This window comes from Lissotriton vulgaris, chromosome 4_1 (genome assembly GCF_964263255.1).
Source record: "Lissotriton vulgaris chromosome 4_1, aLisVul1.2, whole genome shotgun sequence".
Classification (NCBI taxonomy): Eukaryota; Metazoa; Chordata; class Amphibia; order Caudata; family Salamandridae; genus Lissotriton; species Lissotriton vulgaris.
Genome location: NC_141691.1, coordinates 923,624,561 through 923,649,194, shown reverse-complemented (window position 1 = coordinate 923,649,194; position 24,634 = coordinate 923,624,561). Strand labels below are relative to the sequence as shown.

Below are 24,634 nucleotides of genomic sequence, written 5' to 3'. Positions count from 1 at the left end.
TTCCTTGCACAACAGGCTTTGCATTTTCCACATGGAAAAAAGCCCTTGACGTCCTTTAGTGTCCCTATCTGTTTTTCTTGTGGTTGTAAAAAACTGTGAACCATCTCATCTCGTAGGGAACGTGCCTTCCTGAAGGTTATTAAAGGTTTCTCCGGGATATCAGACCCAACTATTGGGTCAGATTTGAGATTATGCCAGTGTTTTGATAAAATAGATCTTAATTTAAAGGAATCCGCAGAGAAAGGTGTGATCATGCGGAAATTAGTTTCTTCAGGGGACTCCATTTTCTTGCTCTCAAAAAGGGTCCTACGAGGTATCATTCTAACTTTCTAAGTATCTTGAAGCAGGTTCAGATTGTATCCTCTATTACAGAATCTCTCTATACTGTCTGCGGCTGCTGTTTCAAAATCCTCATCCTGTGTGCAGTTGCGTTTAAGTCGCATAAATTCCCCGTAAGGGATATTCTTAATTAGTTTACGGGGATGACCGCTAGAAGCGTGTAAAATGCTGTTGCCAGCGGTCGGCTTGCGATAGAGTTGGGTGCAAATATGCCAATTTTTCCCACTTGCTTGGAGATCAATGTAATTTTCCCTTTCTTTATGGATTTCTCCTGTGAATTTGAGATTGCACTCATTGTCATTTAGCACTTCTATGTACCGTTTAGCCTCGTCTATGGACCCGTCCCACACTAGGAACAGGTCATCAATATACCTGCTCCATAGTACCACCTTGGTGTTCCAGGTGGCATTCCTGCGGGCCCAGGCTACCTGATCCTCCCACCAGCCTACGAATAAATTCGCATAGCTGGGGGCGAAGCAGGAGCCCATCGCCGTACCAGAGCATTGTTGATATAGTACATCCTGAAAAAGAAAGATGTAATTATATAAACAGAATCTTATGAGTTCCAACAACATCTTATTGTGAGTGGCAAACTTCATTTCTCTTTGGTTCAGGAAAAATTCCACAGCTTTAAGACCTTGTTCGTGGTCTATGCAGGTATAGAGACTTGTTATGTCTAAGGTAATTAGTACATATGAGGATTGCCAGACAAGAGGTTCCACTTTCCTTATAAAGTCCGTAGTGTCTCTGATATAAGATTTCAGGGACAATACGAAGTTGAACAAAAAGTGGTCCAAGAATTTCGATAGATCCTCCGTGAGGCCTCCAATGGAGGAAATGATGGGTCTACCCGGAGGTGTTTCAATGTTCTTATGCACCTTGGGCAGATGGTAGAAACAAGGAAGAGTAGGGTTCATTGTTTTTAGAAAAAGGTATTCATCAAGGTCAATCATCTGTCTATCGTGCCATTTCTTGAGCAAGTTATGTAGTTCTTCAATGCTTGCACAATACTCCTTTTTGGTGATAGTGATATAACACGACGTGTCTTGAAGCTGGCGCATGGCCTCTGCAACGTATTGTGGTCTGGACATGATGACAATGTTGCCCCCCTTATCAGAGGGTTTACATATGATCGTTTTGTCCTCTGTCAAACCCTTGATCGCCTTTCGTTGTTCCTTCGTGATGTTATGATGTTTGTTCCGATAATTAGGTCCAATCCTCATCATCATCAGATCCCTGATGACTACATCCGAAAAGATGTCGATGGCATCCATGGCAGTTTGGGGGACAAATCTAGAAGCAGGTTTGAATTCAGTCTTGGGTGCTTCTTGAGCAATATTCACTCCAACCAATCTTTGTGTCAGAGAGTCACTTGTTATATATGGGCCATGTCAGCTTCTCGTCTTAGGTTCTGTAGAACCTCACAGGCAGTCAGATCATTGACACATAGTAGATCATATATATATATTTGATGCCTGATTAATATGTTGGTGGAGAGGGAACTCTGTTGGAATGGAGTTCCCTTCCCACCAACATAATGCTCCACTCGCCCGATTTAAATTTGGGTGGGCCATAGTTTGACTATGTCAGAGACTACTCTGTCTCCGCCATTGTCAAAACTCCCCGCCCCCCTCCGATGGCTCTTAATCCGTCATATTGTTGGATACTTAGCTGTATGTCACCCCACTTAATTTCAAATGGCGACGTACAACCATTTTTCAATGGCCATCACTGCCAAGAGAAACTTGGCGGTAAGGGTCTCCCTCCTCGCCATGGGAGAAGACCTTTTTTTATGTTCAAAAAGAAAATCCCTCTTTAAGATTTTCTTCTAGAAAATAAAAAAAAATGGTAAGATTCACGTACGACTCAGTCACTGCGGTTTTCTGTCAATGCCTGAAATGGCTTCTGGGACAGCATACATTTCAAAATTAGGCAGGCAGCACATCCATCAGGGCGAGAGTAATTTACTATGTTGCCCTGGCAGAGGATGGACTGTCTACCAAATATTAAATCAGGCCCTTAGCCAGACAACTTACTAAATCGGGGTGTAGGAAAGTGCCCCTTTTTGTTCACCTCCTGACCACACACACTTTTTGATACTGATGTTTTTCGACAGATGTGCACTGGGTCCCTGCTAACCGGGCTACAGTGCCAGTGCTCTTTTCCTAAAAACAAGTGGAAATGGTCTAATTGTAACACAGTTGGCTCACACTTTAGCACCCCTAGAAGTTCCTAGTAAGTGGTATCCCTGGTACCTTGGGCATGGGTACTAAAGAGGGTCCTTAAGGGCTGCTGCATGTATTAGGCCACCGTAGGGGACCCCCATACAAATTGCATGCAGCCTTCCATTGCAGACTGTGTCATGGTGCAAATCATGAGTGAAAAAACATAGCACACTCACTTTGTGCCGTGCGAAAAGCACTGCATGTAAGAAATGTAAGTCACCCCTACTACAGCCCTTATAGCCCTAAGGTAGGGTACATTATATGTCATGTGAGAACATATCTGCATGAGCAGATATGTCCCTTTGCTGTCTAGTTCAATAACTAGATGGTTCAAGTAAACAGGAAAGGCCATCTTAAGTACGTGTACTGGGCACTGGTCATTACGAATTCCCCAGCTACATGATTGCTTCACTGAAACCTATGGTGCTTGGTATGAAACAACTTGTGTTAATAAATCCACACTGATTCCAGCATTGCATTTATTATGAACTGCACCCAGAGGGCACCTTAGAGGTGGCCCCTGAGACCTACTAGTCCTATAGTGTGCTGGCTAACTGGTGTTGTTGAGCCTGCCACCAAAGACCATTTTCTGACCCCTGCAGGTGAGAACCCACACTCTTTAAGGCCAGCAGTAATACCTGCTCCGGAGGAAGGCATTCACACCTCCTCCAGCAAAATGGCTAGTGACTTAGCATATCAAGGCCAGGGACTTCAGAGTTCTTGCCTCCTTTGATATGCGAGCCTGGCTTCCCCGAGACCTGGTAGATGCCACCCACTGCCCTGAGGCCCATTTGACACCAGGACATGCAGGAAATTAGCTATAATAGGCGTGTTGCACCACCAGGCTAGTCCCTTCCCTGTGGTGGGCGACCTGGTGTGTTCCACAAAAGAAGGATTCCACCATCTTGTTTTGGTGGAATTAGGAACTCTGAGACAGGATGATGCCCACTCCCCACAAGATATGGTTAAATAGGGGCTGTAGTGACCCCATCGGTAAGTAGCCCCAAGGCTACCACACTTCACTCCCCTTAACAACCCAAAATTCTGTACTTAAATGGCCCCCTGACACCAGGAACTCCATTTCCACTGACTAAAGAAGAAGTACAACAAAGAGCTGAAGAACGCCAGAACTGAAAACTTTCTGTGAACTTGGGGCCAAACCCTGCTTGCGCCTGTCTCGACAACTGCAAAGACCCAACTCGTCCTACAGCTGTGCATCCTCCAAAAGCCTCGAAGGGCTGCCAGCACCTAGCAAACCAGCCAACATCTCCCTTGAAGTGAAGGAGACACTTGCCTGCAGACACTGACCGCATTGTCTGGTTCACCGATTTGCTGATCACTATTTCCACCTATGTAACAGCCACTCAGGAAAGGTCACTGTGCTTCAGGAGGTCAGATCCGTCTCCCCACCAAGTTTGGATATGTCAGAACCCCCAGGAGCTGCTCCGGATCAATACCCAGGGTATCGGTGTTTAACATTTTTATGTCCCCTTTGGCGGCCGCGGTGGAGGCACATGGGGCCCAGATAGTCTCCTACGCCGACGATACGCAACTCCTCTTCACCTGTGGTAAAGACCAGGAGTTCGATGGAGAGAGTATTCGGGGCTGCCTGGGAACGGTCTTCGAATGGTTCCAGCGGAACGGTTTGAAGGCCAATTCGAGCAAGTCGTAGGTTTTATTCTTCGACTGTGCTACCGACCCTGAGTGGCGGGAATGGTGGCCGTCTGACATGTGTCCTCCCGCACAGTCATCTTTGGCTGCTAAAAACTTGGGAGTCAAGCTGGACAATCAGCTGACGTTGAGAACACATATTCTCGGGCTGACCGCCACCTGTTATGGAATTCTGAAAATGCTCCGCAAATTCCTACCCCTGCTGTCCGTGGAGCACAGGCGGATTACTGTGCAGGCCCTTATTGGATCAAGGCTAGATTATGCCAATGCCCTTTTTCTTGGCCTTCCGGATTATCTGATCCAACGCCTGCAGGTGGCGCAGAATTCTGCCGCCCGGGCAATTTTCGGCCTGCGCAGACGAGCTCGAGCTTCTGGGCTACTTCAGATGCTCCATTGGCTGCCTATCCGAAAGCGGATTGTGTTTAAATCCCTGACACTGCTGCACAAGGCACTGTTTGGCTCAGGTGCTGGATATCTGCGGCGGAGACTGGCCTTCTATCGTCCAGCCCGCTCTCTGAGGTCTGAATCCCTTTTCCTTGCGGTGGTGCCGCGTGTGAGGAAGGCCCGCGCTGGAGGGCGCTCTTTCAGCTGCAAAGCCCCCCTGTTGTGGAACACGCTTCCACTGTCACTGCGCAGCACCGCCAACCTGCTCCAGTTCAGGAAGAGCCTGAAGACCTGGCTTTTTAATCTTTAGGTTTTTTTTCCCTGCCTTCTTCTCTGTTTCTGTCTTTGCTTTTACTGTGTTGTTATTTTTATCTTGAGCTGCATGTGGAAAGCGCCGGGACACTCTTTTCGAGTAGCCGTGCGCTATATAAGTGCACTGTAACATAACATAACATAACATAACATCGGACCTAATGCAGCAGCCACGGCTTGTTCAGTGTCCAGCCCAGACACCAACACTGCCAAGACCGACTTACCACGGTGGACATCTGCACTACAGATGCCATCATCAAGAGTGGGCCTGCTGTCCTGTTTTGCCCCCATCTCCAGGTCGACCTAAAATGTGAGAGCCTCCAGCATAGGCAACCCGCCAGATAAAACACCTCTGCACCCAAACCCACAGACCGAGTACGAGCCAACTAACGCTGCACCCTTGCCCCTCAGGCCCTCAAGAACTGAGCCCCACTGTGGGTTCCGATGGACTTGTCCCCAAGTCCCCATGTGCAGCATTTTTGTGTTACAGGTTTTCTCCATAGACTTCAGTTGTAGCATTAAAGGCTAGCCTTTCGACCAGCACCTGTGTACCTGGATACACCAAGTCAAGTAAACCATAACTTCTGGTTGTTCTAAGGACCTTGCCCTCTACTTACCTGCGGTCCAGAAGAACTACCCTGCAACTCGATTGCAAGTACCACTATGCAGTGTATGTTTTTCCCCACAGGATAACCTTGCCACGTTCGAAGCTGGTGCTGCAAATCTGACATTTTCATTTTCAGTTTATGAAAATCACTAAACTTCAAAATCCTTACCTAAATTCGAAGACCTTGGTGTGTAAATTAATGTAAAAATCTGTTCTTTTTCTAAATGGGTGACAGATTTCCTTATTGAGAGTGTGGCTCATTCATTGACGCTGCGTGTGTAACAAATGCCCAATACTCCCCTCTGATAAGCCTGAGACTGCACGACCACACTACCACAAATAGAGCACTTTGGGATTGCTAGAGCAAGCCCCTGTACACTGATAAAGGATACCTGGACTCTATGCTCAGTGCACCTCATTTTGGTACACTAATTAGAGAGCTAATTCCTACACAGGGCAATTACATTAAGGGCAGCTCTGACATCCTCTAATAAATAGAAGCATAAAATTGGCGTATAAGAATGCTAAGTCTCCATTCCCTGTCTACCTGCAAGTGGTTGCATTCCAGGGGGGGGGGGGGGGGCTGCAGGTGTCCCTGCCCACTCAGTGTGGGCTGAAATTTGTTTGCCAGTACTACATGCCTTGATGGTCTTCCATAGAGGACTGATATCCGTTTTCTCTTGTTCCTTCCTCTTATAAATGCTTTTGTATTTCTAACTTGGAGTATTGAAAGAATTTTCATTGATTAAGGGTTTGAAAGCTGAGTGAGGCCAGCGCGGTGGGGACCTCCTCAATAACCTGAGAAAACCTTCTTATGTTAGGCATAGCTCAATCTGGAAAACTTTGGAAGTCTTCTGGCCAATATTTTGCTCAAGGTTTTATAGTCTGTAATTTAAATGGATAAGGGCCTGTAGGATACCATATCTAATGGATCACATAGTGTCTTCGGCATAGCTCAAAAGCCTTACTGGTAATAGTTGGCATGCAACCCATTTGAGCCCAGCACTTTCCTGACTGCCATTTGCAGGTGGCTCTCAGTAATTTCCTAAACTGCAATCGGGCCTTTCATCTTCTTCCCATGATCTGGGGAGTGTTCTGGGAGAACCAATCCTTTCAAGCACTTTAGTTCACTTTCAGTGATATTAAGGGAGCAACCTTTTTTATGCCTGATTAGACACACTAATAATCTGCCTGCCAACCATTGGTTGTGTCCTTGCCACATAAGTGCTGTAATTTATATACCACAGTTACTCAATCTGGGTATCCTGTTTTAAGGTCTCGCGTGGCGTTGTACGGCAGAGCGCTGCTCAGCCTCCTCGAGAGATTTTGTAGGAGAGGACTTTCAGAAGAGGGCTTTAAGCCCCTCTCCTCATTTCCATTGGCCGGCGTCACCGTTTATGGTAAACGGTAGCCTGCCATTGGAAATGAGGGTTTTCTGTTAACGCCCTTTCTCTCGCCTGGTTTGCGTCTGTCGTGAAGACATTTCTTGTTTATTTAACAAGCTGATCAGAAATGTCTTCATGCGAGAGCTGTGAAGGAGCATGCACCAGGCGTCCTGCAACCACGCTGGCTTCACGCCTGGAGCATGCACCAGTCAGACCTCTCATTGGTCTGTTGGTGTCTGGGAAGGCGGGGCAGAGAACGTCGTGGAGTGGAGCTGCGGGTCTGTGCTGAGAGACCCACTTTGTGAGACCGACATCTTTACATGTTTTGATTTCCACGTTTCTTTTCTTCAGGTTGAATCTGACTTGAAGCTGCAAGTGTTCTACAATTGTGAAAATATTTTCATCCAGTTCTCTTTTAACGGGGTGTACCTACGTGCGGGCACAGGAACTTTACTCATTTCATCTTTGTCACCCATGAGTCGATCCCCTCTGATCGTAGGAAAGTCAGGTCTCTTGCAGAGCCTGGGTTCGTTGCTCGTGTCCATAGTCGCTCCCAAATTCCGTTTTCTTTTACAGTTGCTTCTCTTAGCAGCCGAACAGAAGACAGCAATTCATGCCACAGAAATACCCACCGTGCCTGCAGACTGCAGTGTGAACCCCCTCAAACTGCAACATGCTGTTGCCACTGCTAATCACAGTGAACACATTAAGCAGATGTCTTAACATCCTTTCGTTAATTAGGCATATGAGTATACAGTTTTGATAATAATTTATCCTGGTCTTTTTCACATTCACAACATATACAAAAAGGCACAACTGACCCCCGTTCCATTGTAAACTAACTCATAGTCTGAAAATGTCTTGCGTTTACAAAGACATGTAACCTCTTGTCCATTTACCTCTATTTCTCCTTTCCTGCAGAAAACATTTCACTTCTGCCGAACCAGCCTAGGACTGTTTACAGAGCTGAGCATTGTAATTAGCTTGCGGTGTTAGATATGTCAGAAAATACCTGAATTTTGATGTAATTATGGTGCACTGCAAACAGGATACACAAATAACCAATTACAGGGAGGCATAGACATTACATGTGTTCTTGCGTAACCTTGTGCCTGTCGCCGCCGCAGAGCCTCACTAGGAGCTCCAGCTCCAGGAAGCCGGTCGTTTGCTGAATTTACAGTGTTGGTGTCATCGTTACAACCACAGATGAAACAAAATGCTCGAAATCGTTTGAGGTTGTCAAGTGCACAGCAGAGCATTAACAACTGTATCCTACGGTAAAGGAAAGCGTGTTGTGTTTCCTGCTTAGGGAACCCCTGTTTTGGAGCGCCTCTAAACATACGCTTCTGACAGACAATGCAGAGCGTGAGTTAATCTAATGCGAGCGCCAGATTATAATTTGATGCCAGGCCGGACTGGCCATCCAGCAGTCGGGCATTTTCCAGGTGGGTTGCTGGCTAGCAATGCTGCTCTCTGAGCTGCTCGTGTGCCATCACCCCACTGGACACATTCTGCTTAAGGCCTCCTCCAGGGTGGGGCTGGTGTGAACGTGTTCCCTTCACTGATTTTAATTTCCAGCTGCGCCCTGCTCATTGCACAGACGTTTCATCACGCACCAGCAAATAAAGAATCACGTGGGCAAAACCTTGAGCCCAATTTCACATTCTGGGTCAGGTGCAAATTGTACTTCTACCCCAGATGTTTCCCTCTCCCTCTGCAAATCATTCGAGGTAATACATGAAGATTTATGATGGGCAAATACAGGTTGGAAAATGTAATTAGGCCCGGTTTTAACATTCAGAAAAACAAAAAATTCACCTCATTTCTCTTTTCAACTTGTAAAACTTGAATTCAGGAGGCAAAATCCCTGTTGCTATGCCATGATTTTGCGTTAACAATTTGATTGTTCCAGGAGTCTAAAATTGAGCTTGATAGCAATGGAATGTGGGTCATTCTTAGATGCTGAGGATGTGAAGGCCAGAGTACTGGACAGCTGACGGAGACACCCCCCCCCCCCCAATATAAATTAACATAAGGTTCTGAAAATAGAATAGTCATTCTTAGTGAGTAGCCTAGTTTGTAGTATTTGAGAAAGTATCTAGAGTTCTTTGTCAGCTGACATGCCCAAAGTACGATGTCTGAGCCCATCGGATTTCTATGAATCGGTGCTCCCGGGAGAGTTGTTTGCAAATATATCAGCCGTCGTATTTACTATTTCGAGTTCTGTGGCCAAAATGGTGACTTTCATATGAAACAATTCTGCAGATTATAGTATTTTGATCTGACTCTTAGGAAAGGCCAAATGTAATGCGACATTGGTAATTCACTTGTAGGGGAATGTTATTGTGAAGAAGTACTAGGTAATAGAACTTCCAAGAATGCGGCTCGTTATTTAGAGCAGATTGAGTTACAGCAAAAATGGCCTCGGATGTTCTTTGTGAGTTCATGAATGCTGCTACTCGGGTTGTCTTTCTGTTCCCTCAGGATTGGACTAGTTCAGTTTTCTGAATAGTTAGCCAACACATTCAGTACACAAAAAGCAAACAAATTCAGAAAAATATAAACAATGTTAACATCTCTAACTCTAATTGATGCGAGACCTGTTACCCTGCCAGAGAGGTTCGGTATCTATAGTGTTACACTGGTCTTTACGTTCTTATTCTATGAAGTAGCGTTTTTAGGACGGCTACCTGCCATAAATGTTTTTTCATCAGTTTGCATTTCTTTAATGTAAAGCATGTAATAAAAGCTTTCTGGTTCTCTGTTTGCCTCAGGGTGAGATATACCTATGTATTTCTGTCATTTGAGCTTGAAATTCTGATGTTGAATAATAGATGCCTGGGAACCCATGTTTAATACAAGGCAGTAAATGGAAGAAAGTTGTTTGAATTTCAATTTATTTGCATTAAAAGGAAAAAGACATCACTGTTCTTAAAGACTCTGGTAAGGTGCGATAATTAAGTCCTAACATTTAACTCCGGCCTTTTTCACATATGTGCGGTTGGCCGTTCTTTGTCCGGTCCCCTATGAAAGTAACAACCACCTGGCTCCTCAAATCTCCAGGATTACTTTTGTTTCCCTTAGACACACTGGTACTCTTTCTTTCGTAGAATGCTTTTGCTTTGCAACTGTGTTGGAGAGTGTTTTTTCAAGGTCCTGTGTTTAAAATAGTCCAGTTTTATCGTTTGGACCTTACTATGGCTGGGACAGGGGCCAGTTCCGGGGTGCTTGGCACCCCTGATAGATTGTACAAATCTTCTACAGCGGGCTGGGATTTGAGGTTCTTTTTGTGAGAAACATACTGCAGAGGCCTCATGGCAGGTGGTTACTTTTTCTCTCAGGCAGAGTTCTTTGAGAAGGATCCTCCTTTCAGTTGCTGAGGTCGGGCAACAGCACAGGAGGTGTAGCCGTGATTCACATTTGTAGTCACATAGTCGACATGCTCCTTCTGTGTTTTGGTTTGCCCAGGCCTGGCTGAAGTCCGTAATTGGAAGTGCCAGAAATCACATGTACATAATCTCTATTCTAGTTTTAGGGTTGGCTAAGCAGGACTGTAAGGTAGGGCTGAGGTCTGTTTACTAAATATGAGTCATTCCGCGGGATCAGGAAAGATAGTGTTTTTAATGAGGCCTGGTCTTCCTGACTAGTTTGACTTATTTATTGAGACACGATTTCCAGTTAGCGTATGAAATGCAAGGGAGAGCGAATGCTGGTTTGTTTATTTCAATTGAGGCCATGGCTCTTGTAAGCTGCTTATTCCATTGCGAGGCAATTTTTTCAAATATGTCTCTAAGGCAGCTCTTTAAGGATTCCCTTGGAGATCTTAGGATTCAAATATAATATTTTAGAAAGTCGGCCTCCGGGGTTAAATATTGTTTGACCAGCCCGGTCTCCAGCATAAGTCTCGCCCTAGAAAGTTGTTATGGGGGTTGAAAGGTTTTTTTATAGGAAGGTGGGTCTGCACCGCCCATTATGTATGTAATATGAAACCGCATTCAGCCATCTGGCCATCACTTGTGATTGCGGAGGTGCATATTAGAAGGATTCTGAGGTTAACGGTGTTAAAGGCTTCCAGAATCCACAGCATGCCAGAACATTTTCATCTCACCCGTCAGTTTTATGAAGGTGATCTTCCTTATACAGGTTTGGGTGGATTATGCAATTTCCCCTGACTGAGGACTCTTTAGAGGTCATGGAGGATATTGTTGGATTTAAGTTCGGCATTTAATTTTACACAGAATAATATTTCAAGGAACTTCTCTAAGCATTAGTTGTTTTAGGTATTGTGGCATACTCTAGTGTGTTAGGAAAGAAGATTTAAATAAGAGGTGGTTGGCTAACAAGAGCTTAATAATCCTAACCCAGTGGGAGTAATAATGGACAATAAGGTAAGTTATAAAGCTTCTGCACCTTTTTAAATGTTTGTGAAGGCTGATCCTGATTTGTGTTTTGATGATTTTGGAGGTTTTTGTACGACTTTTGAGATAAGTGAAAACCTTGGGAGTCACTAAACACGGATTATGGACGTGCACTCATAGTTAAAGGCAACATGCACTCTTACTGAGAATATAATGATCTCATGGAGTCTGAGAATTTGTGAATGTTTTTGCATAATTCCTGAGAGGGTCATAGCTCCTTTTGAAAACGCATAATATGAAAATATTTCTGAATATGGCTGCTATAGCGAAGCATTATTGTATTTGTTTACTTTCTCTGATTCATTCTCCTTGTTCACATTTTGCAGTCGAACATCATTGGCTGGTTGCGCAAAGCTCTGGAGACTGATAAAAAGGACTGGTTGAAGAATGCAGACCCAGAAGCTGACCAGGATGGGTATTATCAGACCACACTTCCAGCTATTGTGTTTCAGGTGCCAGTCATTGATTTTGTTTCATTTTTATAAGGTTTTTACATCTTTACTTTCACAGTGTGAGCATATAATTAATTGGATCGGTTTTGAGGGGCTTAAATAAGTTCATTTGACATGGACATCCAAAGTAGCATGTACCTTTGGTCATTGTGAATATATAAGCATTAGTTTGCTATCATCTGTCCGTAGTCTGAAAGAAAGAACAAAAGTCTGCCAGGATAATTTGTAATACACATGTTTTCATTACAGTGGCAGTGTTATTCGAAAAGGTCATAAAGCAAAATGTTTTTTTGGGAGTAAGTTTGACAATGTTTTCTTATTTCCAGGGTTGATTGTTCTCCCTCCCCAACAAAACCTCTCAAGAGATAGAGACGAACAGTACTTTACTGTCAAGTACTGGCTAAATACAGAAGTAAAGGCTGTGAGGATAGCAATAAAAGGTGGGACGGGTGAGAGATCAGTAGCTCAGTTTAGGATAAACACACCAATCACACCCCACAAATCCCAACACAGATCATTATATTGTGCTCTCCCATGGTGATTCTCCCTATCAGTGTCCACCCTCCTGTCCCCTTTTGGAGTAGCCATGCATCCAGTATTTGCTGAAGCCATGACTCAGTTCCTGAGTCATGGTCGGCTGTGGTTCAGTGGAAAGTCCCTTACATTGTGAATGCCCACTAGCATCCTCGCTGGCAGGTCCGCATTCTCCAGCATTGGATCTTTCATAGATTTAATGCTTGAATTATTTCCCGTCGTCAAAGCGGGAGTCATCTGTAACCTTAAAATAGCAATTTAAAGCACTGGCAGCAATGATATGCTTAGTCACTGACGGCAGTGATAGCCATAGGCAGTGCTTACATTATTTGCACTGCCACCTCCTTATATTAGGCCCAAACGTCGCCAGTGAGGTAGAAGTGCACTGTGACTCACTTTTCCCAGAGGAGTTCACACCTCAGATTTCTACCTCATGTCATATGAAAGGGCTTTGCTATACTTTAAACGACAGATGAGTCGACTTTCAAACTTTTTCTTTGGCATTATGTGTCTTTATGAACTTCTTGTCTCTGAAAAATGGCAACAGAAGACTTATCTAAATGAAGGATGTTAAATCCTTCAGATTTTTGTGACAAACTGAGACTTCAGAGAAGACCCTCACAAGAGATGTATATTCTGCCTCTTTCCTGACCAAAGCCTGTAAATTTGCAGAACCTTTTTGCTAAAACCCTTAATGATCATGAGGAAAGATTGCTTAGTTGGCTTCAGAAAACCAAGACATCTGAGCACCTCTTCAGGGCATGAGTCTGAGGCGAGCTCTTTCTAGATCTGTGAGGAAAGCAGCGAAAAGAAAACCTAATCCAGAGACCTCTAAACCCTCCTCTCAAGTAAATGTTGATGAAAAAAGTCACAAATATGTGAGTAAACAAACTTCTGATAAGTCTTGTGGAAAGCTGGCTCTGTATATACTATACCAAAGTGAGGTATAGCGTGCACAGAGTCCAGTGGAACCCCAAAGGTAGGCAGAGGTAAAAGTATATAGCACCTTACTCTCTATTTGTGTTAATGTGGGTGAGCAGTAAGGCTTTATCAGAGGGTAGTGTTAAGCATTTGTTGTACACACTCAATCAACAAATGATGTCACACACTCAAAGACTGAACTCAGACCAATTTTGTTTGTATAAATATATTTTTACGTTTTTTTATTTCTAGAACTAAGCCAAGACTGGCACAGGTAAGTGAAATAAATGCTTTGCAAAATATTAGTGTTTACAAGTGAATGCAAGTTCAAATGCAGTTGTTTGAAATGCAGGTAAGTCAAGGTATTAAAATTACTGTACAGATTACTTTTTCGATTACTTTTTAAGTTACCTTTTGTACTCCGTGTGATATGCCTTGATGTCACACTGGGACATTTCCTAGAGTTAAGGTAAGTAAAATCACTTTTGCACAGTTGTAATTTTTCCGGTTTCCATACAAATCAACTCCACACTTAAAACATTTTTCAGAGAAAAACAGGCAGTAGGTTTCTGTGAAGAGAAATTAAGTTAACTGTTACCAGGTAAGTACTCGGTCTTTGGGGTTGAGTTACTGGGGTTAGAACAAGGGTTCCACCAGTGTCAAGGATGGCCTCTTGTTACACCTTCAGCAGCACTAGGGCGGCCGGGTGCAGAGTGCTGAGGCCCAATGTTATTCAATGGGTGATAGAGGGCCTCCGGTTGGTGGCTGCTTACGAGCAGGCCACTGGGTTGTGGGAGCAAAGCTCCTGGTGTTAGGCTCAGGGTAAAGGGGGATCGGAGTTATTACCCAAAGTACACCCGCAGCGGCGGCTGGGCGCAGGGCGCTGTTTTAGCGTTGGGTGCCCTTTTGAATGCAGTGGGAATTCTCCGGTTTCAACAAAGACTGCAGGCTCGGGGACAAAGATCTTCTGGAGGTGACCACTGTTTGGAGAGGTAAGTTGGGATGCTGGGACACCGTTGGATGCACCACCCAAGGCCAGGGGGCTTCGGGTGCAGGGGTGTATTTAGGCGTCAGGTTTCTCTTACCAGCTCCGGTCGGGGAGATCCTCCAGAAAGAGGCTGCAGGCTTCAATGGGAGTTTCGAGGCAGGCCAGAGATGATCCGATCTTGGGTCAGATTCGCCAGGGAGACGTCCTCGTGGTGTTGGGCCACTCGAACTCTGGCCGTGGGCGACGGGTGCTGAGTGGTGTAGACTCACAGATTTGGCTGGAGCAGGAGTCTGTGGGTGAAGAAATCCGCTGTTTACGGGAGACAGTCTTTTCTTTGGAAGGCAGGGCAGGTCCTCGGGGTTCTTGAAGTTGCTGGCTGCAGGACACGCCCGAGTTTCGCTTTTGCAAGTTTGAGGGGGGGACAGGCCGGTAGGGCTAGGGCAAAGTCAGTTGGCGATCTCCTCTTCTTGGCTTCAGCGCGGCTGTTCGGGCCTTCTTCTCTTCATCTTGGTTGTTGTTTGTCTGAGGAGGCAAGGTTCGGCGGTGCCCCAAAATACTAGATTTAGGGGCGTTACTGGTAAGTAAAGGTTGGGACCAATGGGTCTCTTCCTTGGGGTGGGTACACCCCGTATTATGCCACCCACCAGTGGGAGGGGGCCGTATGCATCACTCTGGTTGGCTGGGTCCCCTCATCTGCAAGATGGTGGGAACTGAGAGTTGTGCTTCACGGCGCCTCCGCCACCTGAGGGGTGAGGTTGGCAAACGTGGGCACACCTCCCTTCCTCACTTGGTTTTCCCGCTGGTTCTCCCACCGAAAGTGGGGGTCAGAACCGGTGGGGACCAATTGCTGGATGCAGCAAAAGGCCTGGGGAAGCTCACAAAGGCGGCAAGCCTTTTGAGCTTCCCCTGCGTGGACCCTGCCCATCCTGGGGAGGAGGCTTGGCATCTTGTCCCCGGATGTGCATTGTTTCAGACCCCCGATAGCAATAGGCTCTCGACCCAGGTGTCCAGAAACAGGTCATGGTTGTAGCTGGGGAGCAGCCACTCAGTCTGGACACTAGTGTTAGGTCATTTTTCAGGGGGCATCTCTAAGATGCCCTCTGTGTGCATTTTTCATTAAATCCCACACTTGCATCAATGTGAGTTTAAGGTGCTGAGAAGTTTGAAACCAAATGTCTCAGTTTTCAGTAAAGCCATTATGGGTCTGTGGAGTTCGTGATGACAAACTCCTAGCACCATATGCTCTTAATGACATTACTGCACTTGCAATGTCTACCAATTGGCTTAGACTCTGCACCTGTACCCTCACCACTGGTATAGTGCACCCAGTTAGCGGCGTGGCTGATCTATGCCAGGGCAGTGGGTTGTAGGCATGGAACACTGGGATGTGTGCCATGTCAACTCTTCACATTCTTCTGCACCAAAACACACAGCCTGCAATGGCAGTGTGTGTGTGTGTAAAGGTACAGGGCCTCTAAGAGTGGCACAATAAATGCTGCAGCCCTCGCAGGCCTTCCTTGGTCACAGTGCCCTGGGTGCCTGTGGTACCATTTGCCAGGGGCTGACCTGTGACCAGAGAGTGCCATTTGGTTTTTGTCTTCAATGCACACTCAGTCAAAGTACATCAGCAGTTCAGCAAAAGGTGGGGGCAACCATGCAGAAAGAGGGCACTTTCTTACACGTCTTCTCCAGGAAAAGAGGGCAAGAAAAGACATTCCCTAACCTTAATGGCTCCAGCATCATCCAATATAATGAAAAATGAAAGATAATCCCTCCATTGACAGACCTCCTAACAACAAAGTCTGGCGATTTTGTTGATGACTTGTGTCTGGGCCTCTACTTCAGCGAACGAAAAGGCAACAAAACATGGACCGTAGGTGGATTCAACGGCGGTGAAACGGTTGATAAGCCTCCCATCGATGACTGACACAACACTTATGACGTCCTCTGACAAAACTACCATTCATGGCCCAGTCCACGGCCCATTTGCGTCAACCCCCATGTCATTTGCAATGCAAGCTAGTACTCCATTACGGCCAGGGCATATGTCCCCAAGCAAAGTATCACCTCACGCTCCAGGCAGAGGAAGACTAATTGGATCTAAATGATCCCTTATGTGAAGCATATACTCCTGGACAGAGCCACATAAAGTGCCAGGAGATGAAAAAGGGACCGGAATATTCACCACAGCACCAACAACCACCTAAATCATACCATTCACCATTATTTACGAGAATCCCCATTCACGGAGAGAGACAGCGTTTGTTACCAGAGACACATCCTTATGAAATGTAAACACAAGTCAGATACTTTTGAAAGGCACAACCATTTAACCAGTCATCATAAGCCGTATTTTGATAGTCATTTTATTATTATGATTATTTTTTGGTAAGTATTTTATCGCAATGAGTCGCATAAAATAATTCCCATTCTGTGATGATTGCAAAAATCAGTTTAGGAAACGGTGTAGAATTTTTATCAGATATACAGTCTAAACTCACATTAGTAATCATTACAACCAGCATTTTAGCTGCATATGCTTAAATGTATATTTTGCCTTTAAGACAACTTATTATGGTTGAGAGCTCTTTCCTTGTACGAAGGGTGCCATAATTTCTCTGTCAGTGACCTCCTCACTTTCTCAGTGATATTTCTATCCATTGACCTCGAGCGCGTCGGCAGATCTGTGTACAATTTGTGATAGAGACTTCTAGCCGTAGATTCCTCATCTAAAATGTATCCCCAGGCGTCACAGTGGATCAAGATATTGTCTGCTTCTGGTGCCCTGAGCATGACCACAATGCCAAGACCTGCACTGATTGTTGCTCCTGCACCCCAGGCCTTGTGGGAGCGCTCCCTCAAGCTCGTTGCTGTTTGACTTGCGATGCCACGACAGTCTCTATCCCCGTTGAGAGAAAGGTCCTTGGAACGGTTGTGGAGCCACCCCAAATGCTCCTCGTTGCATTTGAAGTTGACTGGGCAGTTGGGTAAGTCCTACATGCACAAAAAAAACAAGAAGTCAAAGAGGTCTTCAACTTCACCCCAACTGTCAAAGTCATCCAATGAGGCGCAGGAGCGTCTGCATTCAAGGCCTGACTGCGGTTTAGCCTGGGCCGTCCCTGCACCTCCCTAAGCTTCCAGGAGCTGGAGTGACCCCTGCCCAAGTCCAATGATTTTATGAGGGCATACACCTGATATTTGGGTGACCCTCCCCTGCTTGAGCGCCTTGGGCGGTATTAATTTTATTGTTAATGAGGCAGCATAGAATAATTCCCATTCTGCGATGAAGTGCAAGAACTGCTTAGAACAGTTGTTAGTAATCATTACAACCATTCTTTTAGCTGCATATGCTTAAATTTATATTTTGTCTGTGAGACAGTTAGTTAATGTCGGCAACCCTTCCTTTGCACGGAAGGTACAGTCATTTCTGTACTATCAGTGACCTCCACACTTCCCAATCATATTTCTATCCATTGACCTCTAGCCCTTTAACAGATGAGTTTAACATTTGGGACATTTGTTTCCTTTTGTTTATGTCCACTTAAAGATCTTATAGAGGTTGTCTTATCCATGTGTTTTACAGCTCAGAGTCTCTTATTACCATAGGTACTCATGCCTACAAATGCTAATCTGGCTGTAATATGTAGGCTATCTTCCCAGAAGTGGCTGTTGAAGAAAGGTTCAGTGGAAAGCACCCATAAACTAACAAAGTGGATCTGAAGATAAGGGGACAATATCATTTACTCATTTTAATTGGAGCTTCCTAACTAATCGTGCAGCAAACACAAGGTATATGCTAGATTTCCTACAGGAGGTGCTACTTCGTAACATGCCAGAATCCACTCTGCGAATCGTTTTGTGCACTAGCCTCACAAATGTAGAAACTGTAAAAGAAATCAAGGTAATGTAAACTTTGGATCATGTGACCAACAACACACATTTGTCCATGAATTTTAAGGGCAATATATTTGAAAATGTGGACAACTTTTTAAAGAATGCTCTAGTAAGAATGGTATGTGAAAATAGTCGGTCTAATTACAGGCACTTCATTTTGTTATGTTGGTTTAGAGCCGAATGAATATTGATCATAGCCTACAGAGAAGAAGCTCTTAAAACAGAGCAGTTATGAAGAGTAGAACAAAAGAACTGAAAATTTCAAACACTTGAATAAAGGAGACCAAGAACTTTCTTAGTAAATTGGGGACAGGAGAAGGTGAAGGTATACATTCTTAGTTGAAAGGGAGAGGAGAAGATACTTGTTCCACTTAATAATTTTCTTTAAAATGAAGACCGGCAATGAAAAGGATGTGGCTTGCAGGTGTTTTGCAAGAACAAATGGAACAAATTAAGTGCTAATCCATTTCTGAAAGATAGTTATACTAAAACTTGTAAAACCTATGGTGAAGAACACTGTGGGATGGGAAAAAAAGCCAAGGATTATTTAAGCCGTTTAGAGAGGCTGTGATAGATAGTTGTATTAGCAAACCTATTTGATTGCTTACCAGTGATAAGTCGTTCAGGAAAGTAAGATCAAGGCACCTAGAACTAGTGGAAGTGGGTACGTACATCAAACTGTTGGCAGTAGTGAAATTAGCATGCAGCAATAAAAGAAAGATTGGAGGAGCCCCTTTACCGGGTGGTATATTCTTTTAAAAACATTTTATTCTTCTACCTGGTGAGAGATTTGTTGATTGCCATAATACAGCAACAATAATAAATGGTTAAACTCTACCAATATACCTCCTCATTCTCTGTTAGATCTCTTTCAAGCAAAACATTGTTTAGTCCTATTCTTATTGTGCTGAACTGGGAGGGGGAACCTTATGCCCGTCTGTGAGTGAAAATCACGAGAAAGGTTTGTTACCGTGCTAAGTGTTCAGTTAATTTATAATATGTTTTTTTTATGTTCTGAATGTGAAGCGCTGTTAAACCTTTATCTCACTAGTGCACATTAAAATAAATATCTGAAATGAAGCTTGTCTCCTTTTTTTTTTTTGGCTTATAGTATTATCATATAAATTAAACCATTATTCCTTTACCTTGCATTTGTTGTTCTGTTATGCTTCTGCGACAATTAGACTTGTGTTTTACACTCAAAGCAAAATAAATAAATAAAAGGAGAGCATCTGTCTAGTGTGCTGACAGGAGTAAGGGTGTTAGACATTGACAACTGCTACATTTTGATTTTGCCCCTAAAGGAAATGTTCTTTCCAAGTAAGACATTGGTAAATAGCAATTTGTTTACATCATGGCCTGTCAATTCAAATCAAACCATCTTCTTCCAGGGCAAATTATGATACACAAGAATAAAGGTTGACACAGCAAGACTGATGTGGGATATGTGCTCTACACCAAAAGTTAATAAAGTCAAAGCCAAAAAGATTGTATTTGTTCAAAGTGCCTCTAAAATCCCACAAATCTTGAAAACAATATTGACCACGAGAAGTATTTAAAGATTTGTTAAACTCCCACAGAAAAGTGCCCACAGCGTAATAATCTCAAGACAGATGATTAGCTGTTAATTTTACTGAAAGATTAGAGCCTTGACTACAGATATAAAATTTAGTTAACCCTATTGTATAATTTTCTCTCAATTTATAGATGTTTGAGCAAAACCTCCAGGTGGCCACACAGATCAGTGAAGATTTGAAAAAGAAGGTGTTGTTGCTGTGTTTGCAGCAAATGAGTTCATTCTTGATGAGGTAGGTTGCTAAAGTATTATGATTTCCTGTTTACTGCCTTGGTGATCCCAGAGACACAGACTAGGCTATTTTAATTTTGTTTTGTCCTAATTGTGCCTTCCGTTTGCAGCCAACTCGAAGAGTTGAGCCTATACACTCCAAACCAAAGTATCTGATGTGCATACTTGCTGAATATTTTGTGTTTTTCTTGGAGTGGAACCATATTTTTGTGACTCTCAACTGAGATGATCTTACGTTCTGTGAGAAGGTGGCCTGATATGCAGTGCTCACTATTCTAGTGAACACTATGTATCAGTCCAGCAACCCTTATTGATGATTGGTTGTAAGTCAACCTTATAGACCAGCTATCCTAGTAGCGTGGATACGAGCAGTCTAGGGCTAAAGACTCGAGAGGGCGTGTTAAGCCAGCTGTTATACCACACATATACCCCTTGAACACCAAGTGAAAGGACACCACACAAGTGTTATGAAAATAAACAAGATATTTATTAAGAATCACAACAGCCCTGTACTCTTTATGAGGACAGGGTACTAAGCACAAAACAAAACTCTTACGAAAATACTTAAGTTAGCACAGTATATACAAATGCCCGAGGGGCACGGAAAACCATATACTCTGAAAGTGGAATGCGAAATTACTAGCAGGTAAGTACAGTACTAATAGGCTTTGGAATCGCTAGATCTTGACTATAGAATCTTCAGATTACTTCTAGGAGACCCAGGGGACTCGGGTGCAGAGTGTGCACTCTCACGCGTGATGCGGGACAAAGTCTATGGTAGCTAGTGAAGACAAAGTTAGTGTTCTCGGGCGAACCCGACCTGGTAGGAGGAAAACGAAAGTGGATTCTGACCCTTGGATAGTGAGGCTATGCTGGGGCACCGAAATGCCGAAGTTACCTAGCCCAGGGGCTGCAGCTGCATAGGTCTCAAAAGACGTCGGGAATCCTCGTAGACGGACCAGGAGCCTGGAAGAAAGAAGTTGCTGGCAGGCGACCAGTGAAGAAAGTTCGATGGATCCAAGCCTGGATCGAAGGAAGATGACACCTGAAAGCAGAGGGGACCAAGTTCGAGACTACTAGCCAGTAGTCAGGTGGCACCAGGAGGGCACCGGATGGTAGTCACCTCGACTAGGTGAGTGGGTGACGCTGTGCTCGCAGATCTCACGGACCAGGAGGCGTTGACGGCGACCAGGATGGAGGAGCGAGCTGTCCCACGAAGATTGAAGCTGTCGGCGTCGCTGGACCCAGGATTGGGCAACAAAGCCTTGGCAAATTCAAGCCCACGCAGTGGACTCAAAATGGCGTCTGGAGTGGACCAGGAGGGTCCGGGGTGCTTCTCTGTTGCAAGGAAGCAAGGGCCAGTCTGGAGCAACCAGACCAGCAGCAGTGATGTCGTCGGGCGTCGTGAAGAAGGCCACAAGCCAGCCGGCTAGTAGCCACACAGCGCGGTGAGCACGCAAAAGCAGAAGGGCCCCACGCAGATCGTGGAGATGCTGGAGGGCTGATCTTCGGTGCTGGAGCTGCTCAGGGTTGGGGCTTCTCGGACCCCAAAGCACTCACCAGTGGAGCACACGGTGGGCTTGTTACAAAGAAGTCGTGCAGTCTTGGCGATCGTCGGTCCCTCGAGGTCTCGTCGCACTCACAGTTCTCAGCTTTGCTGTAGAGGTGAGTAGAGGTCAGAGGTGCCAGGGAAGCCGGGTCTCGTCGAGCTGGGTCGTCGGATTCGTGAAGAAGGACTTGCAGCAGACCGCAGTGTTCTTAGGATGGTGCCTGCGGATGCAGGGTGACTACTCCTTAGCCACAAGGGAGAATCTTGAAGAAGAAATCTTGATGTCCTTTCGCAGAAAGTCGTGTCTTGATTCCAAAGATGATCTAATTTGAACAGGGGGCCCGCTCCTATCTTTATACTAAAAAAGGGGGCTGACCCGGTGACTAGGTCCTGCCTATGGGTGGGACCAGGAGGGGGGTGGTTACACCCCTCTCCCATGCCGGACTTTCCCCAGGCCAGGGGCTGGTGTGCCCCTGGAACTGGTTCTGACCGGCCTATGCGTAGTGAGCACCGGGGTGCCACTCAGCAGTCACCTTCCTGTAAAGCCCTGCCTACCCAGGATACACAAAACCCTGTCTGGGATGGTGCTAGCACCGCCCCGGACAGGAAACCCTTTGTCCAAGCCTCCCTCGCTGGAAGGACTCCCAGCAGCAGGAGGTCAGACTCGTGTCTGTGGTGGCAGCATCCATTTTGTGGAGCTGAGGCTTCAGTTAACTTTAACCGGGGTTCACAGTTACATACATGTCGTGTCCCTCTAGAAGGGTGGAATGCTAACCCCGTCGCCAGAATTGGCGAGGGGTTAGTATTCCAATTCGTATGACACCTTACTCGACATGTTTTGATAAAGCAATACCAAAGATAGCATTTAACCGCGAGGATTATAATGCACTTAAGAGTATATGGTATGCGATATCATGGAACAGCTATTAGGACTTGGTTCCGCAAGCTGCAGACAGGCTCAGCTCATGCCAGAGCACCATCTCACACGATTCCAAGCACGCTGCCTTCAGGATTGTTAAGGCCTGCCATAGGAGGGACTGATAGGAATCTGTGTGTCCATTTTAGGGTTGGATATAGGTATACTATATCTACAGCAAAGGGTGATTACACGACTTTGCCCCAGCTGTCATGCAGCCAGTTATGTCAAATTTAGGAGGCCAGCCAGGGGTGGCATAATACATGCTTCAGCCCCTGGTTAGGCCCTGGGTACACCTATGCCCTGAGTTACAGGGTCTGATAAGGTGGCCCAGTACCAATTGGAAATGTACCTAAGGTACATGGAATCCATTTTACAGAGAGAGCAGTAGGCCTGGGGTCCTGATTGGCAGGATCCCAGGTCGACTATGTCAAAAACCAGCTAAAACACAGGGCAAAAAGTTTGGGGCAACCATAGTCAGGAGGTACCTTCCTACACGTTCCATATCTAATTTATTGACGTAACACACAGACTCGAGCCAATCTGACACCACTGGTGAGTCGGGGTGATCAATCTCTTACAAATGTCCCTTCTTGCAAGTACTATCAAGAATAAGATCATTGACTCGTACTTCTTGCTCAACTTATCACACTGTGGTAATAGGTCAGTAGTAAATCATATCAAGCACTGGCTTACCTTAACGTCCGTTTCAATTATTACCATGTGAAAGAAACAGGTTAGTATTAGATTCGTTACCTTAGAATATCCCCAGGTGTCAGACTGGATCCGGAAACTTTTGCGTAGCAATACCCCTGCGCGTCGTTAGGCGTTGTCTCTGGCTCCGCGTCCGTCGTCGGCGTCGTCTGCGCCGGAATGACGTCGTCGGAGTACTTAGACGCCGCCCATGCGCGCTGACGTCAGTTCTTCTTTTTTCCGCGCCAGCTAGCGCAGATCCGGATAAGCTCTACCCCTTAGTCACTTTTTGTTTAGAACTTTTTTGATCTTTTTTGATCCTCTTTCGACTTTTCAGGTGCTGGTAGGGATGCCCGGGTTCAAGCCCTGCTCGAAGTGTAGAACAAGGTTCGAGGCATGTGGGCTACTGAATTCATATCTGTGCATAGATCGCCGCCTAGTGTTGGGTCTGGATGATTGCATATTGTTGTCCTGGAAGAGTCTTCGAAGTATCACGAGATAGGTGGCTCCTCCCCTGGACTACAGTGCGCATGGGCATCCTCTCCATCCTCAGATTGTTTTTTTCCGCCATTGGGTTCGGATGTTACTATCTTAGCTCAAGTTAGGAAAACTTTCTACAAAGCCAAAAGGCTTTCGATAGCGTCGGTATCGTTTCGTTCGGTATCGGTACCTTGTTTCTAGAGGACATCAAGGACTCTACAGGTTTTTTCTTTCCATACTCGACCGATCTTCGATCTCAAATGGAAAGAAGTCCATTCAAGAGGTGTCCCCTTTGCAATGCAAAATACCCGCACATCGATGTCCACCCGGTGTGCAACAAGTGCCTGTCCCTAGACCACAACAAAGCCAACTGTATGGCTTGTGCCTGGTTCAGGTCTAAGAAAACTCTCGAGATTCGACGCGCGGCTCGATTGGAGTCAAAGAAGTCAGCGCCTGTTCCCGTGAACATCTTTGCGACCGAAGACGAAGAGGTCGTTGATCTGGAGGATCAGGAACACTGCTCCGATCCGGCTTCGGGCCATGACTCCGAGTATGACGCCGAAGACGAGGAGGCGCAGGACGAAGACTAAAACGTTGTCGATGAGGTAGGGGACGACGTGGAGGCCCTTGGGGCCGTAGAAGATAGCTCGGGCGAAGAGCTAGGCCAAACCGGCTATACGGGGGCCGAAGATGACACACTCAATAAGGCTCAGGTCGAGGGATCGCCACTAGGCCTTACCCAAGATCTACAATCTCGTTCTACATCCCCGCATAAAGGCCCGGCTTCGAACATTACTAAAGAGCCTTCGGTTTCGAAACCGCCATCGGTCGATACAAAGAAATCGAAACCGACAGCATCTTTGCCGAAACCGAAAGTGCAAGTGACTCTAGTCGGCTCCAAGGCCTCAAACCCCTCGGAGCCGAAGAAAAAGAAAACGGCCGTCGATGCCGGAAAGCTCAAGAAGGTCGTCGAGCCGATGGTTAGGGCACCGAAGACCAAGGTCAAGGCCATCGAACCACCAAGGCCGACGCCGAAGGGAGTCGATTCGCACAAAAGGC

General features: G+C 45.5%; 2 protein-coding genes across 3 annotated transcripts in view; one reads left to right on the top strand and one right to left on the bottom strand.

The window, feature by feature from the left end:
* EXOC3 (exocyst complex component 3) overlaps window positions 1–24,634 on the top strand; it is a 291,571-nt gene that overhangs the window by 74,650 nt on the left and 192,287 nt on the right. For both annotated transcript variants that reach the window (XM_086965203.1, XM_086965204.1), the window contains exons 6-7: window positions 11,668–11,793; window positions 19,838–19,938. In XM_086965203.1, coding sequence (XP_086821329.1) covers window positions 11,668–11,793; window positions 19,838–19,938 — 227 coding nt within the window. The remainder of the gene's footprint in view (window positions 1–11,667; window positions 11,794–19,837; window positions 19,939–24,634) is intronic.
* LOC147722730 (uncharacterized) overlaps window positions 1–24,634 on the bottom strand; it is a 637,985-nt gene that overhangs the window by 541,216 nt on the left and 72,135 nt on the right. The window lies entirely within an intron of this gene.